Genomic DNA, 16,807 nt, shown 5'->3' with positions numbered 1-16,807 from the left:
GAGTTCAGCAGAGGTTCACTAAGCTGATACTGGGCACAGCAGGACTGTGGTATGAAGAGAGATTAATTTCACTAAGACTTGTATTCACTTGATTTTAGAAGGTTGAGAGAGGATCTGATTGAAACATTTAAAACTCAGACAAGCTGGATTGACCTAAAAAGCAGGGAGGTTATTTTCCCTGGTTGGGAAATCTCAAATCAGGGATATAGTTTCAGGAAATGGGTAGACCATTTAGGGCTGAGATGAGGAAACATTTCTTCACTCGAAGGATAATGAACCTGGATAAATCCTCTACCACAGAAGGTCTGTTAAAGAAACAGATTGATCAATTTTTTGGAGTCTAAAGGCATCAAGTGGTCTGGAGAGAAAGCAAGGATATGGCACTGAGATGGAGGATCAGTCATGATTGTATTGAGTGGCGAAGCAGGTTCAATGAGTCAAGTGGCCCACTCCTGCTCCTCATTCTCTGTTCTAATGTTTCTGTGATTATTAAAGCATGACTCAATGGGCTGAAAGCTCCTATGTCTTATGGTCTTATCCATGGGTATGGTATGCTCAGAAACTTGCTTATCTAATGGAACAGAAATCTGAGCAGTAGTTGACTTTTCCAGGAAACTGACAATCAAACTGTGAAACAAGTCTGAAGATTTTTGAAAATGCAAGACTATCACCTTTGGAGACACTGCAAGGATGTGTCTGGACTGAAGGGCTGCTAACAACAGAGTGTCTCCCACGTCCACATCATCTCAAAGGTTGGTAAAGTCAGGGCAAAGTTTTTCAGATGCTAATCACAGTTGACACTTGGTTTTATTTGGCTCAGGAGACTCCCAGTAGGAAGATGAAAACGCCTTCAGGATGTCTTCAAAGTAGCCTTGAAGGGCGGCACGGTGACACAGTGGTTAGCACTGCTGCCTCACAGCATTAGACGCCAATTCCCGCCTCAGGCAACTGTCTGTGTGGAGTTTGCACATTCTCCCAATGTCTGCGTGGGTTTCCTCCAGGTGCCCCGGTTTCTTCCCGCAGTCCAAAAAAAATGTGCAGGTTAGGTGAATTGGCCATGTTAAATTGCCCAAAGTGTTAGGTGAAGGGGTAAATGTAGGGGAATTGGTCTGGGTAGGTTGCTCTTCGGAGGGTCGGTGTGGACCAAAGGGCCTGTTTCCACACTGTAAGTAATCCGTCAACACCTTGCAGTCCCTCCCTCGTTGCTCTCAACCAAAATGGAGATGGTTCATTTGGGTAGAAAACAATAAGATTTCAATGGCAGCATGTAGAGGCAATAGAGAGAGCACAACTCTCCCAAACAGCTCTCCTTCCCAACTCTCCAAGCATCACCAGCATTGTGTGTGTCACAGTCGAGAGATGGATTACGCATAGGACTTATGAGGCAGCTGAGAATTTGTTGAACTGGGTGTGGAAGCAAGTCTTCGTCAATCTCGAGGACCTACCCAAGAACAAGGAGCTTCTAAATCCCACACGTCCAGTCATGCCTCCTTCACTTAGCTTAAAGGCCTACTCCTTCTTTCCCTATTTCCTAGAAACAGACTGTCTCTGTTTTGTCTTATTACTAAAAGAGCACTGAGACAGAAGTGTTGCTGCATCACTGAGCTACCTTTCCTCATGCGGAACCCATTGTCAGTTGTCTCAATTACAGAAGACAACATCTCCAGCCTGCGTCTGCAGCCTCTCCGAATGCTGCAAGTGCACCTTATAAAGTTGGGGTTGTAAAGCGAACTAACACTTCTGCTACCCTGAGTTGGCTGCCTTCCCTATATAAGATCACTGAGGAAATTCTCCATCAGCCTGTGTATGCCAAGAACCTAAGTTGCTGATTCCATCGAAAAATCTCAACTATTCATAGTCTGGTAGCCTAGGTTTGTCAATTGTGGATTGTGCCAAAATTTTGAATGTCTTCAATGTATTTTAATCTTGCAGGCCATCTGTTGTACAGAAAGCCAAACTATTTTCTGCAAAATAATTTGCTGTTTTTAACTCCATTCACAATCTCAGACAGTCCCTAAGAGCTTTCTAGTCAATGAACTACTTTCGAAGTTCAGCCAATGTCATGATGTAAGAAACAGAGTCGCCAATATCCACAAAACTCAAAACTTAGAATAAGGCAAACTGACCAGATCTTTTGATCTGAGGTGTTGTTGAGTGATAAGTGTTAAAAAGGCCATCAGAATCATTTCAATAAAACAAATAACTTCAGATGCTGGATGTCTCAAAAAACAGAAAATTCTAGAGAAACCTATCAGATCTGCAGCATCTGTGGAGTAAAAACAGAGTTAACCTTTCAAATCCAGTGACCCTTCATCAGAACTAGAATTATTTCACTGTTCCTCTTCAAGAAGCATCAAGGGATTATTTATCGTAGCACAGCATCCAAACGAGATGACCTCTGACATTGCAACACTTGTTCAATACTCTGAAGTGTTCACTGAGATTTCAGGCTGAAGTCCATAAAGGGTCATATAAGAACATGGTACATGGAATCCCTACAATGTGGAAGCAGGGCCTTCAACCCATCAAGTCCATAGCAACCCTGTTAACGGCATCCCACCCAGACTCACCTCGTCCCTGTAATCTTGCATTCACCATGGCTAATTCACCTAGCCTGCACACTCCTGTACACCATAGGCAATTTACCGTAGCCAATCCACCTAGCCTGCATATCTTTGGATGAGAGAGGAAACCAAAGCACCTGGAGGAAACCCACACAGAAAAAGGGAGAACATGTAAACTCCACACAGACAGCCACTGGAGGGTGGAATTGAGATCAGGTCCCTGGTACTGTGAGGCAGCTGTACTAACCACTGAACCACTCGGCTGCCCCAAAGAAAGAGTTCTGAAATATGTTAATGCTCATGTTACATTGAGCTCTACCCAATCAGATGTTGTCATTTTTTTTTGGTGACGATACTGGAGACCTGCATGAATATCCAAAGAAAACAGATATATTTTGAGAGTTGCTAATTTTGCCTGACTAATAATGTAAACTATATCTATTGCTATCACACAATAAACAATCTTGTTATGTCAGACAAATACGCTTTCTGTTTAGACTCCCCTTTGGTCTCTCCTCTACCACTGATAATAAGACAGGGTCTATACACAGTGCAAAGGAAATAAGATTGGTGACAATGAACTCCCCAAACCAGGAAATACAGCACAGAGAGGAACTTGAACCCATCACCTCTTAAAGAAGCAAAATTGTGAGCAATGATCCAGAGCTGACACCATGCAAACCCAGTTGATAATAAAAGCATGAGTAAAGTTGTAAGCCTCCTGCTTTCATTCTGTCAGAGTGCCAAAATTAATTATATGCACTATTGCTTGCTCACTGAGAAATATCATCTTTGTTTTTCAGAGGATTTGGCTTCCATTTCAAAGTAAAACAGGACTGTATCTGGGCAGTAGTCCGAAAACATTCTTTAGTACTCTGTTTGCCTGCCAACTTCCATATGGCTGAGGAGAAGCATTCATGAAATGCTTGGAAAACATTCAGTTCAAACATTCTGAAAAGGACAGTGATATTTTAAACGTAATATATTTCAGAGCAGTTAAGGGTCTTTTTAAATTAACCACTGTAATACCTTTGCAATGCATTGTATAATTATGAGTTATATGGCATATTGCTCACTTTATGTCAAATATAAAGATGCTTTTGTCCAACAATTAGAGTTAGAAGAGAACACAAATTATAATAAATGCATGTATGCATGAAGTGGTGTAAAGGTAATATCATGAGAGTAGTAATCCAGAACCTCACGCTAACGTTCTGGAATATGGGTTCAAAATCCACCATGCTTGAATTTGATAAACATCTGGTCTAACACCAGATGTATTATCACTATTAATTGCCATATTAACCCACATAATTCATTAACATCCTTTAGGGAAGGAAATTTGTTATCCTGAAAGATCTAGCTTACATGTAACTATAGATTCACACCAACGTGAAAGATTCTTAACTGGCTACTGGGCAATTAGGAATGGACAATAAATGCTGGCCTAGTCAACAATATGTGCATTACGAACAAGTTTTTACAATGTCAACATTTTGCATGTATAAAGTCTAATAACCTGTCACAACCCTTCACCCCACTTCAACTTCCTTCTCTCGGTTCTCTTTGAGTATGTTCCTCCTTCCCATATTCCTTTTGCAGTGATTTCAGGGCTCACACAACTCTGTTAAAGTGTCCATCTCAACTCCTCCCCTTAGAGCCACGTGGCACCTGCATCTCCCTCAAACCCCCACAATCCTCCTGGCATACTCCTCCTCCCCTCCCACAACTTCTTACAGCTTCTTACCCCTGCAGCCCAGAATACAGCACACCCCACGACAAAAAACCCAAAGGGACCAGCTCTCAGCTGAAACCCCAGCACTGATACCAGCCCTGAAATTAATAGTCAAGGACACCTTCCCCAGCAATTCCCCCCTGCATTTACTTTCTTAACTCATCCACCCATCATAGGTTGTTTATCCCATATGATTGCTGCTGTTAAGATCACTCATGTCCCAGCAATGGAACAGATTATAAATGTAAGGGTGTTAGATTTAGAGTGGAAATTAAAAACAAATGTGAAACACAGCAAGACACCATCATTCTGTGAAGGCTGCCATTGAGTCATTGACTGAATGCAAGGCATATTCCACCAGACTGCAATTTCAAGGATAATGTGTGCTTTGGTTCACAATCCCACTCATTAGTCCAATGAGTCTGTTGAGTCATAACCTGCAATAAACCTTGACAAACAGAATACTACTGATATAGGTTAGTATTTTAGAAACAGATAAATACTGATGAATGCAGTTTTTTGTCTGAGTATTTGCTCCAGTGACAAAAAAACTTTTACTTTTTCCAAACATTTTTAATACATTGACTTGAAATGAGATTTTGTTGTTTGCATTCTGAGAAATATTACCCATATTATGAGAATTATATGAATGAAGGAAATCACATTCTTCCCTCCAAATGAAAACCTTTTTGACATTTGATGGAGACTTTTATGTCCAACATGTTAGTTTGTACATGAAAGGTCAAGAGTCAGTTTCATTTTCAGATATGGAGTTTATGTAATGGTAAACTAAACATCAAATCTTACAGACCTTTTGAAAGAAGTCAAGTCAGGAGGCTGGGTTCAAGCCCGCCTACTCCAGAGGCATGTAATAACATCTCTGAACAGGCTGGTTGGAAAATATCTGAACAGAAATTGAAAAATGTCAGTGTTGCAGCACCACTAGTGAGCCGAGATTGTAAGTGCAATGGGACAATGTTTACATCAGCAGTTTTCATTCCAGATGTCGACATTGGCGTACAACAGAACAGTTGATAAGGATTGAAGATAAGAACACGCAGATGTTAGCCTACATAAACACCTTATTTAAATATATTTACATCTAAGGTAACGGGGACAGTTTACTCTGTAAAATGTACAATCGAAAAGCAGGTATTATTGTCACCAGTCCGCCAAATCCTGAATTTAAACATTCACACTGAACTTTTAAACTTTGGCACCGGTACATCTGTCAGACCACAGGACGGTGGAGAATGCACAGAAACATTACTGCCAGTCTCCAAACACTTCCCTCGAAGCGACGCAAACAATTGGAGACTATGAACCACTTATTGACTCCAAACCATTTGCAGGAACAGTGCACCGTTGCTTCAAAGTCAGATGAGCCACTGATGCCCCGTGCAAACGGGAGCTGGCGACTTCTGACAGTGCCAAGCAGTGTGTTTTCTTTTCCTCCCGGCTCCTTACCTGTCACTGGCTGGCTTTTTCCGCCTTTTCGTCAAGGGGCGAGGCTGCCGGTTTAAAATGGGCCGATGCAGCAAGCGAAAAGCGGTGGGCTGGCGAGTCACCAGGCGACCCCGAACGTGCTGGACGACTTTCAGCGCTGGCCCTTGATCTCTCCGAGGCGGTGGCTCAGTCGCCGAGTTGCCCAGCAGCAGATAGAAGAGTAGGCGGCCAGCAGCCAGACAAGCAGCGATTACAGCCAACTTATAGTGAAGTTTCATTGTGTCTGCTCCCCAGATCCGCTCGCTTCAATCCACGTCATTTGCTGTGCACATTGTTGCCGTAAAGTTCTTCATACTTTGTCGGAAATTAATTCCAGATTTCGCATTTTTTTCCTTGGCCTCCTGGTTCGGTTTTATTGGTGCAGCGTGCACAGCGCCCCATTAAACGTAGTAAATCCTTCCCTCAGCATCCCGCAACGCTGTTGCACCCCATCATTAACAAAAGGAGAGCAAATTACATGTAACTCTTAGAAGGTTGTGGTCATTTTAGCTTGTCTGGCAGCATTATGGGGACGGTGTTGTTACACGCTGTCTGAAGTATATTGCAAATTGAGAGTTACAGAAGCATTCAGTAATTGAGTACATGTGACAATAAACCCAAATTCTAATTCTTTTGTGGATTTATTTCAAATTTCCAGCTGTTGGAAGTTCCTTCCTCTCCTCCATTAAAAAAAATACTCGTTTTTCTTTGTCATGTTCAGCAGCATGACAGTGTAACTTCACCCATCCTAAAAGTCAAATAAAACTTCAAACGATTGGCACAGTTGCTGCTTACGCTTGGGTAATGAAAGACCAGAAAAGCTGGATGCATTCAATCTTATAATTGAAGCCAATTCCATCGGAAATATATGGTTGATTGTATATCAAAGAAAGATTGCAAATTCTGTTTAATGTGCAAAACATAAACCCCGATAACCACGGAGGTATGTTTGCATTGCAAAGAGACAAAAGACGAGGAATATTAAACTGAAAGAAGTTAGTAAGCTTGAGGGATATTGGACCAGACTTTGCAGTTGCAATTATAAGAAGTGAAATAAAGGTTGGAGCACATTCATGGGATTGCAGTAAAAGTTTAATATCATAAGTATTTTATTCCTTTTTATTATTTTAGAAATCTATTGATTCTTTTGCATAGAATTGAGAAATTTGAATTCCAGTAGAAGAGAGATTCTATGTTTATTTCAGTCTATAGCATTCTGTTCTTTAAACCATGGTGCAAATAATGTCAGTCTTTTCATTCAGTCTTGCTTAAGGTGGACTCTGTTGAGATGTAAGTTCATGAGTGTACGGTTAGTGAACAGCACGATAGTTCAACAGAAAGCAAGAACAACTGAAAGAAATAGTCACTATGAACAAATTATTCATGTGCTTTGAATTATCTGGAATTGGGTATATGAGTAGGAAGGGTTTGGAGGGATATGGGCTGGGTGCTGGCACGTGGGGCTAGATTGGGTTGGGATATCTGGTCGGCCTGGACAAGTTGGACTGAAGGGTCTGTTTCCATGCTGTACATCTCTATAACTCTAATTGTCTGAGTGAAGTCCCTGAAAATGCTCCAGTCAGGTGTATCGTTCCTAACAAGTGACTTTATTAGACCATAGAAACCCTGCAGAGCAGAAAGAGGCCATTTAGCTGATCAGGTCTACATGGACTCTTCAAAGAGCATCCCACTCAGACTCCAGTCTCCCAACATACTCCTCCAATCCCATATACCATGATCAATCCACCTAACCTGGACATCCCTGGACACTACAGGGCAACGAATCATGACCAATCCACCTAAAATGCACATCTTTGGACTTCAGATATGACCATGCCAGGAATAGTTCTCATAACACATGTCAGGGACAACACAGGGAAACCTCAAAAGAAAAGAAAAAGGAAAGAGTGATCATTGAAGGCCAGAAATTATGATGAATGAGCTAATGGCAAGAGAATGGTGTTGAAGTTTTTAACCCAAAGTTTAGACAGTGCTCAACGTTTTATTAGGTCCATCGAAATAAAGTAAATCATTTCAGGGTAAAAAAAGTCTTGTCAATAATCCACCCAGGACTGAACCTGAAAAGGGTATAAAGGAATGGACTCAGTACAGTAGGTGGTGAAGAACTCTCAAAGAGCACTCCATGCCAACACTTCAGAGTAGTTTATGAAAATTCTCCTACTTACTTTAAACCAGCACCACAGAAAAAAATTATACCGTGCAGTAATCTGAAAATTCAAGAGGCCAAGAACTATTTAAAGTAAAAATTAACAACTTCATTTCTTAGAGTATAAGAGAAAAATAAATGATTGGTTAGAGGAAGGAGTTGTAAATAACAATCATTTACAACTCCTTCCTCTAACTAATCATTTATTTCCCCTTCGATAACACTAGTCTGATAAAAACGCCCAAGATTTACCAAAATTCAAGTTTTCAAAACCAGCCAGATGTCGGATCTTCTATTTAGATCTTCCTGTGTCTTATTTTCTTCTTCTTCAGGATTATGTTTCACCGGTCACGGATTGATAAAGGTACCTTTGAGAAAGCTTTTTTATCAGGCAGTCTCTACATGCGGGTGGTGTGGCAGTTCTCCTTTCAACTGTTCAATTTTCCCTGGGTCTTGTACTCTCAAAGCATCAGATTATGTCATTGGCTTCCAAGTTTGTCAATATATTAAATTTAAACTTGATTGGAATTTGGGTATTTTTGGGGGTATAATGTAAACTGATTGGCTGAATTCAAATCTGTTTTGTTGTTTCCAGGCAACCCAGCTAATCTAACTTTTGACCAAGTGTTACATTGTTACCTGATTGAGAACACTCAGTGCTGTCATGTAGTTCTGCTAGCTTCTAACTCTCTTAAAGTTACAGTACACCCACATCTTCTTAACGTTATGCATCGTGGAAAAATATTCATTTTAATGGAATTAATTGAAGCAGCAACAGACAAATTAAGGAGAGACCGTCGTTTAATTTGTACCAGTAATGGTTCAAACTTTTTTCTGTATAGATTGCCTAGTGTATCTGCTACGTGTACATCAAGATAAACAAAAGCGGAGTTGGCAATTTTAAATGGTAAATTACCTAGTGGGTATTCCCTGGCAGGTTTATTGATAGCAAAAATCTCACTTCTGCTAAAATTCAATTTATAGTTTTGGACTTTTCCACCCCTTGTCTATTTACCCTCACCATGTCCATCATGATTTTATAAACCTCAACCTCTGACACTCCAAGGAAAATAGCCCTACTCTATTCAGCCACTCCCTATAGCTCAAATCCTCTAATCCAGGCAACACCCTCCTAATCTTTCTGAATCCTTTCAAGTTTCACAACATCCTTCCGAGAGCAGGGGGACCAGAATTGCACACAATATTCCAAAAGTGTTGAACCCGTGTCTTGTACAGCCACAACATGACCTCCCAATTCATATATTCAGTGCACTGACCAATAAAGGAAAGCGTGCTAAATGCCTTCTCCACTATCTTATCTAGTTGCGACTCCACTTTCAAGTAACTATGAATATGCACTCCAAGGTCTCTTTGTTCTGCAAAAAAAACCCAGGACCTTACCATTGAGTGTACAGGTCCTGCCCTGATTTGCTTTTCAAAAATGCAGCATCTCATATTTATCTAAATTAAACTCCATCTGCCACTCCTCTGCCATTTGGCCCATCTGATCAAGATCCTGTTGTACTTTGAGGTAACCTTCTTTGCTGTCCACTACATCTCCAATTATGGTGTCATCTGCAAACTTACTAACCATCCCTCCTATATTCACATCCAAATCACTGATACAAATGACAAAGCGTAGTGGACCCAGCACAGATTCCTGGGGGCACACCATTGGTCACAGGCCTCCAGTCTGAAAAACAACTGTCCTCCACCACTCTGTCTTCCATCTTCGAGCCAGCTTGTATCGAACTGGGAGTTCTCCCTGTATTCCATGAGATCTAACCTTGCTAAGAAGTCTACCATGAGGAATCTCATGCCTCACTGAAGTCCATATGCATCATGTCTACTGCTCTGCCCTCAGTCTTCTTTGTTATTTCTTCAAAAAAACTCAATCAACTTAGTGAGACATGATTTCCCACGCACATAGCCATGTTGACTATCTCTAATCGGTCCTTCCCTTTCCAAATACGTGTAAATCCAGTCCTTCAGGATTTTCTCCAACAACTTGCTCAATATCAGGTTCACTGCTCGATAGTTCCCTGGTCTGTAGTTACCACCTTTCTTAAATAGTGGCACCACATTAGCCAAACTTCAGTCTTTCAGCACCTTATCTGTGGCTATTGATGGTACAAATATCTCAGCAAGGGGCCCAGCAATCACTTCCCTAGTTTCCCACAGAGTTCTAAGATACACCTGATTTAGTCTCGGGACTTATCCACCTTTGTGCATTTTAAGATTTCCAGCATCTCCTCCTCTGAAAATGGAAATTTTTTCAAGATGTCACTATTTATTTCCCCATCTTCTGCATCTTCCATATTGCTCTCCACAGTAAACACTGATGCAAAAAACTCGTTTACTAACTCCCCCATCTCCTGTGGTTCCATATAGATGGCCTTGCTGATCTTTGAGGGCCCTATTTTCTCCCTAATTCCCCTTTTGTCCTTAATATTTATAACATCCCTTTGGATTCTCCTTAACTCTATTTGCCAAAGCTATCTCATGTCCCCTTTTTGCCCTCCTGATTTCCCTCTTAAGTATACTCCTACTGCATTTATACTCTAAGGATTCACTCAATCTCTACTGTCTACACCTGACATATGCTTTCTTCTTTTTCTTGACTAAAGCCTCAATTTCTCCAGTTATCCAGGATTCCCTACACCTACCCGCCTTGTCTTTCACCCTAACAGGAGCATACTGTCTCTGGGCTCTCGTTGTCTCATCTTTGAAGGCTTCCCATTATACAGCTGTCCCTTTACCTGTGAACATCTGCCCCCAATCAACCTTTGAAAGTTCTTGCCTATTACCGTCAAAATTGGCCTTCCTCAAATTTAGAACTTTAACTTTTAGATCCGGTATATCCTTTTCCATGTCTATTTTAAAACTATTAGAATTATGATTCTGGCTCCAAAGTGCTCCCCCGCTGGCCCCAAAGTGCTCCCCCTCTGACACCTCAGTCGCCTGCCCTGCCTTATTTCCCAGGCAAAGGTCTAGTTTTGCACCTTCTCTCGTAGTTACATCCACATTGTGAATCAGAAAATGTTCTTGTATACACTTAACTTCCTCTCCATCCAAGCTCTTAACAGTATGGCAGTCCCAGTCTATGTTTGGCAAGTTAAAATCCCCCACATAACTACCTTCTTATTTTTACAGATAACTGATCTCCTTACAAATTTGTTTCTCAATTTTCAGCTAACTATTAGGGGGTCTACAGTACAATCCCAAGAAGATGTTCATCCCTTTCTTATTTCTCAGTTCAACTCAAATAACGTCCCTGGACATATTCCCAAGAATATTCTCCCTAAGTACAGCAGTAATGTTATCACTCTTTAAAAATGCCACTCTCTCTCATATCTTGCCCCTCTTTCTATCATTCCTGTAGCATCTGTATGCTGGAACATTAAGCTGCCATTCCTATCCATCTCTGAGCCACGTCTCTGTAATTGCTATGATATCCCAGTTCTATTTTCCCAACCATACCCTGAGTTCATCTGCCTTTTCTCTTGCATTGAAATAAATACAATTTAATTTATCAGTCCTACTTCATTCTCTGCATTGTTCATGCCTGCCCTGACTGTTTAACTTGCTCCTTTTCCCAACTGTACCAATCTCAGACTGTTCTCTTTCCTCACTATCTCCCTGGGTGTCACTGCTCCACCTTACTAGTTTAAATTACTGTCGGTTCTTTCCTAGATTTGCAGTGATCTGCAGGTGCTGAGGTGGACAAAGTTAAAAATTTTACCTAGTTGATTTTAACCCTACTGCAAATCCTCTTGCAAGGATGCCTGCCTTGAAGAAGTTTTCCTCCTCTTTCTACAAGAATCTCAGGGAGACCCTCTCCCAAACTCTATGCTACTTTCTCCCCACCCCCACCCTCCTCCCACTTATCTCTCCACCCTTCAGGTTCTCTGCCTGTATTCCTGAAACGTCGATTTTACGACTTCTCGGGTGCTGCCTGAACTGCTGTGCTTTTTCAGCACCGCTAATCCAGAATCTGGTTTCCAGCATCTGCAGTCATTGTTTTTACCAAGTTAAAAATCACAACACCAGGTTATAGTCCAACAGGTTTATTTGGAAGTACAAGTTTTCATTTGTCAAGTAGCTAGTGGAGTAGGATTATGAAACGCTGATTTTATAGCAAAAGAATCATAGTATCATACACAGATGCAATATATTGAACAAACCCAGATTGCTGTTAAGTCTTTCATCTTTTAGAATGATTTGCAGGTTTCAATTCATTATATGTAAATCCCAGAACTTTTTTCAAGACACATTCCTGACATAACTTAAGGTTTTATCAATCTTGAGTCAGACTGGTTCTATTTCCAAAGTAGGAATTTATAAAATGTCACATGGATTATAAAACATATTGGCTGCCTACAGATTGTGTGCTTCTTGAACAAAATAGAACGTATCTGCAAATACAATTCTGCAAATGTGAATTCACCCCATAGATTTATATGTATGTGTGCGTGCATGTGAGGGAGTGAGAGAGTGTGTGTGTGCACGCGTGCGCGTGTGAGTGTGATGGAATATATGCCTGTGAGAGGATGTGCACATGGGTGTGAGTGTGGGGGCTATGTCTGCCGTGGAGGATGATCATCCAAAGATACAAAGTTGAATGTCCCTGACTGCAGAGGACTTTGAGATACGCAACAACGAAGAGTGGCTGAGCAGAGGCTGATAGTCAAGTTTGATACCCATGAGGATGGCCTCAACCGGGACCTTGGATTCATGTCATGCATGTGTATATAAGCACATGCACATGCACATTTGCATTTGCAGAATTTTATTTGCAGGTACATTATATGTTGTGCAAAAAGCACACAATCTGTAGGCAGTCAATTTTTTTTTAATCCACATGACATTTTATAATTTCCTACTTTGGAAATAGAACCAGTCTGACTCAAGATTGGAATACATACAGACTCTAACCTCATACCTTTAATGCACTGTCTGAGCTGCAAATACAATTCTGCAAATGTATTAATGAAACCTTAAGTTATCTCAGGAATGCAACTTGAAAGAAGAAGTTCTGGGAGTTACATATTAATTAATCGAAACCTGCAATCCATTCTAAAAGATGAAATACTTAACAGCAATCTAGGTTTGTTCAATATATCACATCAGTGTATGATACTGTGATCTTTTGCTATAAATTTTGTGTCCAATGATCCTACTCCACAGCTACCTGGTGGATGAGCAGTGCTCTTAAAGCTTGTACTTCCAAATAAACCTGTTGGACCATAACCTGGTGTTGTATGACTTTTAACTAGAGTTGCAAGACAGTCTTGATCTTTTCAATTCTGAAAACAAGAGACTTGCTCTGAACTTAATTGTTACAAAAAAAAGAAAACTCATATCAACCCAGACATGGCCTGTCAAACTTTCCACCTACCATATATGTTGAATGAGAGACTCTGTAATAGATTGAGCACTTTCTATTACTTGGTAACAACCACGACCAAAATGGCCATAATTGACAAGGAGATCAGTTGCACCACTCAGCTTTCCACGAAAATGGCAGTAAGGACTTGACTACAAAGAACTCAAAAAGTCAACTCAAGTACTCTTGTACAGAACAATTGTTATCAACACACTCTGATACTCTGATGAGAGCTGGCCTATGTGTTAGCAAGAGGTGGGAGTTGAGAAACTCAATCAGCAATGTCTCTACGGCACTCTCTGGAGTCAATGGGCAGACTGTCAAACAAATATAGTGTCCTTCTTCAAATCTGCTTTGCTAGCATTCTGGCAAGACTCCTTCAAATCCAACTTTGATGGACTAGACACAATATATCTAAAAAGCATTTACTTTGTCAGGTCCTGCTTTCTCAATTCTCAAATGGCCAGGACAAACAATGCTCTACACAGACTTTTAAATTCTTTTTGAAACGCAGCAGTATTGACATAAGTGACTGAGGGAAGTTTCTTTTCAGTCATTTAAAATGGTGATAACTTGTCCATCAAATGGCATCATACTTTACACCCAACCATTTTAATAATGAGGCAGAGTGATGGTGGAGATGGAAAGAAAAAGAAGCAAATCCTGCATTCTAAATCCCAGTACTTCTGAGATATCCTGTTCCATTTGTTGATGCATGGGTCAAGAAATGGTCTGTTCCCTTATAGTAGGGCAGAAATTTCAGACCTGGAGTAGACATCATTCTTAAATCATAACTTCATAAGATATTGAGGCAGAATTAGGCCATTTGGCCCATCGAGTCTGCTCTGCCATTTCATCATGACTCATATGCACCTCGCCCCCATTTTCCTGACCTATCCCCATAACCCTACAACCATTATCAATTAAAAGCCTATTTAACTCCTTCTTAAATTTACTCACTGCCTCAGCATCCACTGCACTTTGAGGTAATGAATTCCACAACCCTTTGTTTTAAATTTGCTATCCCTTATCCTAAATCACAGTACAGCAAACAAATATTGCACAATTAAAATGCAAAGCAGTTTATCAGTAGTTGTGCCAATATGCTAGAGATTATAATAGTTAAAATATTGTATCCTCAAACTCACTGGAGTGACACCACAAAAATTCACCAGCGATATATTGAAAGTCTTGCTTAAAGTATCCAATGTCTGCAAGTGTGAAACATATTTCTTGCAACATTTTTTTCTGTATTACTTTTCTTTTCGGCTTAGTCCTATTATTTCTGTGTTCAATTCCCTCTACCAACTTCTCTAGCCTGAAAGGCTACCAATTCAGAAATTTATTGTACCTTGGAAGGCTGCAGACTGGAACTGTCATTGAGTCAACCATTTCCCTCATTTCTAGGTTTCATAGCTACTGTTTCCCAATGCCTAGTCAGCAAGTAGAATGAAGCACTTTAATCCAACCATAACCAGTACTCCTAAGATTAATAAATCTTAACACCCTTCATCTCAAATCAAAAATAAAGTAAATAAATTATATGGAACTCTGACTGCAAAGAATAAATACAAAAAATTAATAATATGAAAGCTGACCAACACTTTAATAATTATGCATCACTAGGTATGGATTTTACTCAATCGAATATAATGCCACAAAGTACAAATGATTAAATAGAATTATCAACAAATAAATAGGTTGTGAATAAATATGTAATTAAATATGAATGCTTGATTCCAAAAGTATAATATCAGGGGGAATAATTGATTTGCCATCCATTCCTTGTATCTTCTTCCCTGTTCTCTGCTTTATTGGGTCTCCACGAATTATCCATATGTCCTGTTTTTTTTAGATTACCTATGGTGTGGAAACAGGCCCTTCGGCCCAACCAGTCCACGCCAACCCTCCGAAGAGTAACCCACCCAGACCCATTTCCCTCTGACTAATGCACCTAACACTATGGACAATTTAGCATGACCAGTTCACCTGACCTGCACATCTTTGGATTGTGGGAGGAAACCGGAGCACCCAGAGAAAACCCACACAGACAAGGGGAGAATGTGCAAACTCCATGTGGGCAGTTGCCCAAGGCCGGAATCAAACCGAGGACCCTGGTGCTGTGAGGCAGCAATGCTAACCACTGAACCACTATCCTGCCCATTGCAGAGGTGTAAATTACTTACAAATAAAGAGAAACAAATGCAGAGATTGCCAGAAGTGCACTTCTATCTTTTTGTGTGGTCAATTTATATAATTCTTCAAACTGCCAATTGCTGTCTGAAATGTGTGGTGGGGTAACTTAGTGGTGGGAACTAGAACTTGCAAATTAAGAGCACTAAGGGAGAAGTGGCAGAATATGGGCAACATGATTACATATTGACAAGCTTTGTAAAGACTGAAAAGGCAGAAGGGCAAGTTAGAGTCAAAATTGAAAGACACAACGTTGATAGATCATTGGTGTGGTCCAAAATTTCTGTTTTATGTGAGATTACTTCATGTAGAAAATAATAAGTGCTGTTACTTTGTTCTGATTTTAGTCAGATTATCCTCAGCAATGGGTTCTCTTCATGGTGGCTCAGTGGTTTGCACTGCAGCTTCACAGCACCAGGGTCCCACGTTTGATTCCAGCCTTGGGTGACTGTGTGTGTGGAGTTTGCAAATTCTCCCCGTGTCTGTGTGGGTTTTCTCTGGGTGCACCGGTTTTCTCCCACAGTCCAAAGATGTGCAGGTCAGGTGAATTGGCCATGCTAAATTGTCCATAGTGTTTAGTGCATTAGTCAGAGGGAAATGGGTCTTGTGAGAGCTCAGAAATGTTGTTTTTGCAGATGGGTGAGGGGGTGTAGTGGGGGGAAGGTAAGGGGAACATTATACAAACTGACGCAGAATTCTTGTAGCATGTAGCATATTTAAGGCTCAGACTTTAATGAATATAGAGGGTCTTTGAAAGAAAATAGTTTTAAGCTAGGAAATAACTTTAAAGTGTTGTAGTTGACCACAAAAAGAAGCAGTAGGGGCATTTCACAATAAAGCTTATAGTATGATAAGAGAAACTGGATAAAAGAACAAGCTGTAACAAACAAGGAACAAAGAATGCAGGCATACAAGGACAGCAGGATGGCCAGATAAGAAAATAAGAAGTGAGGTAATCAGCTTATGATAGGATGGGAAAAGGGAGGCGTGATTCTGCAACTTGTAAGCCGAATAAGAAAGCTAACATGCTCTGTTTTGGCGCGCATTTCTGCTTGATTGCAGAAGTAACCAGTATTTGCAAGACTGTAATAAATTGTTCTTGTTTCCAAGGCTTTGTCTCAGGCTGATTGATTTGTGAGTGAGTCCTGTTTCTCACAATTGGGAGCCTCGTTCTGGGATCCAAAACTCCGACCGCTCGACACTCTTGAGACAACGGGGGAGGTGCACCTCGCCGATTTCGGTCATCTCCGACTCCCTTGCTTGTCGTTTGCGGTTTG

At 40.7% G+C, this 16,807-nt stretch overlaps 1 protein-coding gene across 2 annotated transcripts in view; it reads right to left on the bottom strand.

Moving 5' to 3' along the window:
* gxylt2 (glucoside xylosyltransferase 2) overlaps positions 1-6,218 on the bottom strand; it is a 50,405-nt gene extending 44,187 nt beyond the window's left edge. Inside the window, exon 1 of one of the 2 annotated variants that reach the window (XM_060835219.1) lies at positions 5,767-6,218. In XM_060835219.1, coding sequence (XP_060691202.1) covers positions 5,767-6,023 — 257 coding nt within the window. In that variant the 5' untranslated portion in view covers positions 6,024-6,218. The remainder of the gene's footprint in view (positions 1-5,766) is intronic. The other variant, XM_060835217.1, reaches the window with a different exon arrangement.
* Positions 6,219-16,807: the final 10,589 nt, after the last annotated feature.

This window comes from Hemiscyllium ocellatum, chromosome 14 (genome assembly GCF_020745735.1).
Source record: "Hemiscyllium ocellatum isolate sHemOce1 chromosome 14, sHemOce1.pat.X.cur, whole genome shotgun sequence".
In the NCBI taxonomy this organism is placed as follows: domain Eukaryota; kingdom Metazoa; phylum Chordata; class Chondrichthyes; order Orectolobiformes; family Hemiscylliidae; genus Hemiscyllium; species Hemiscyllium ocellatum.
This window is presented reverse-complemented; position numbering and strand designations above follow the sequence as displayed.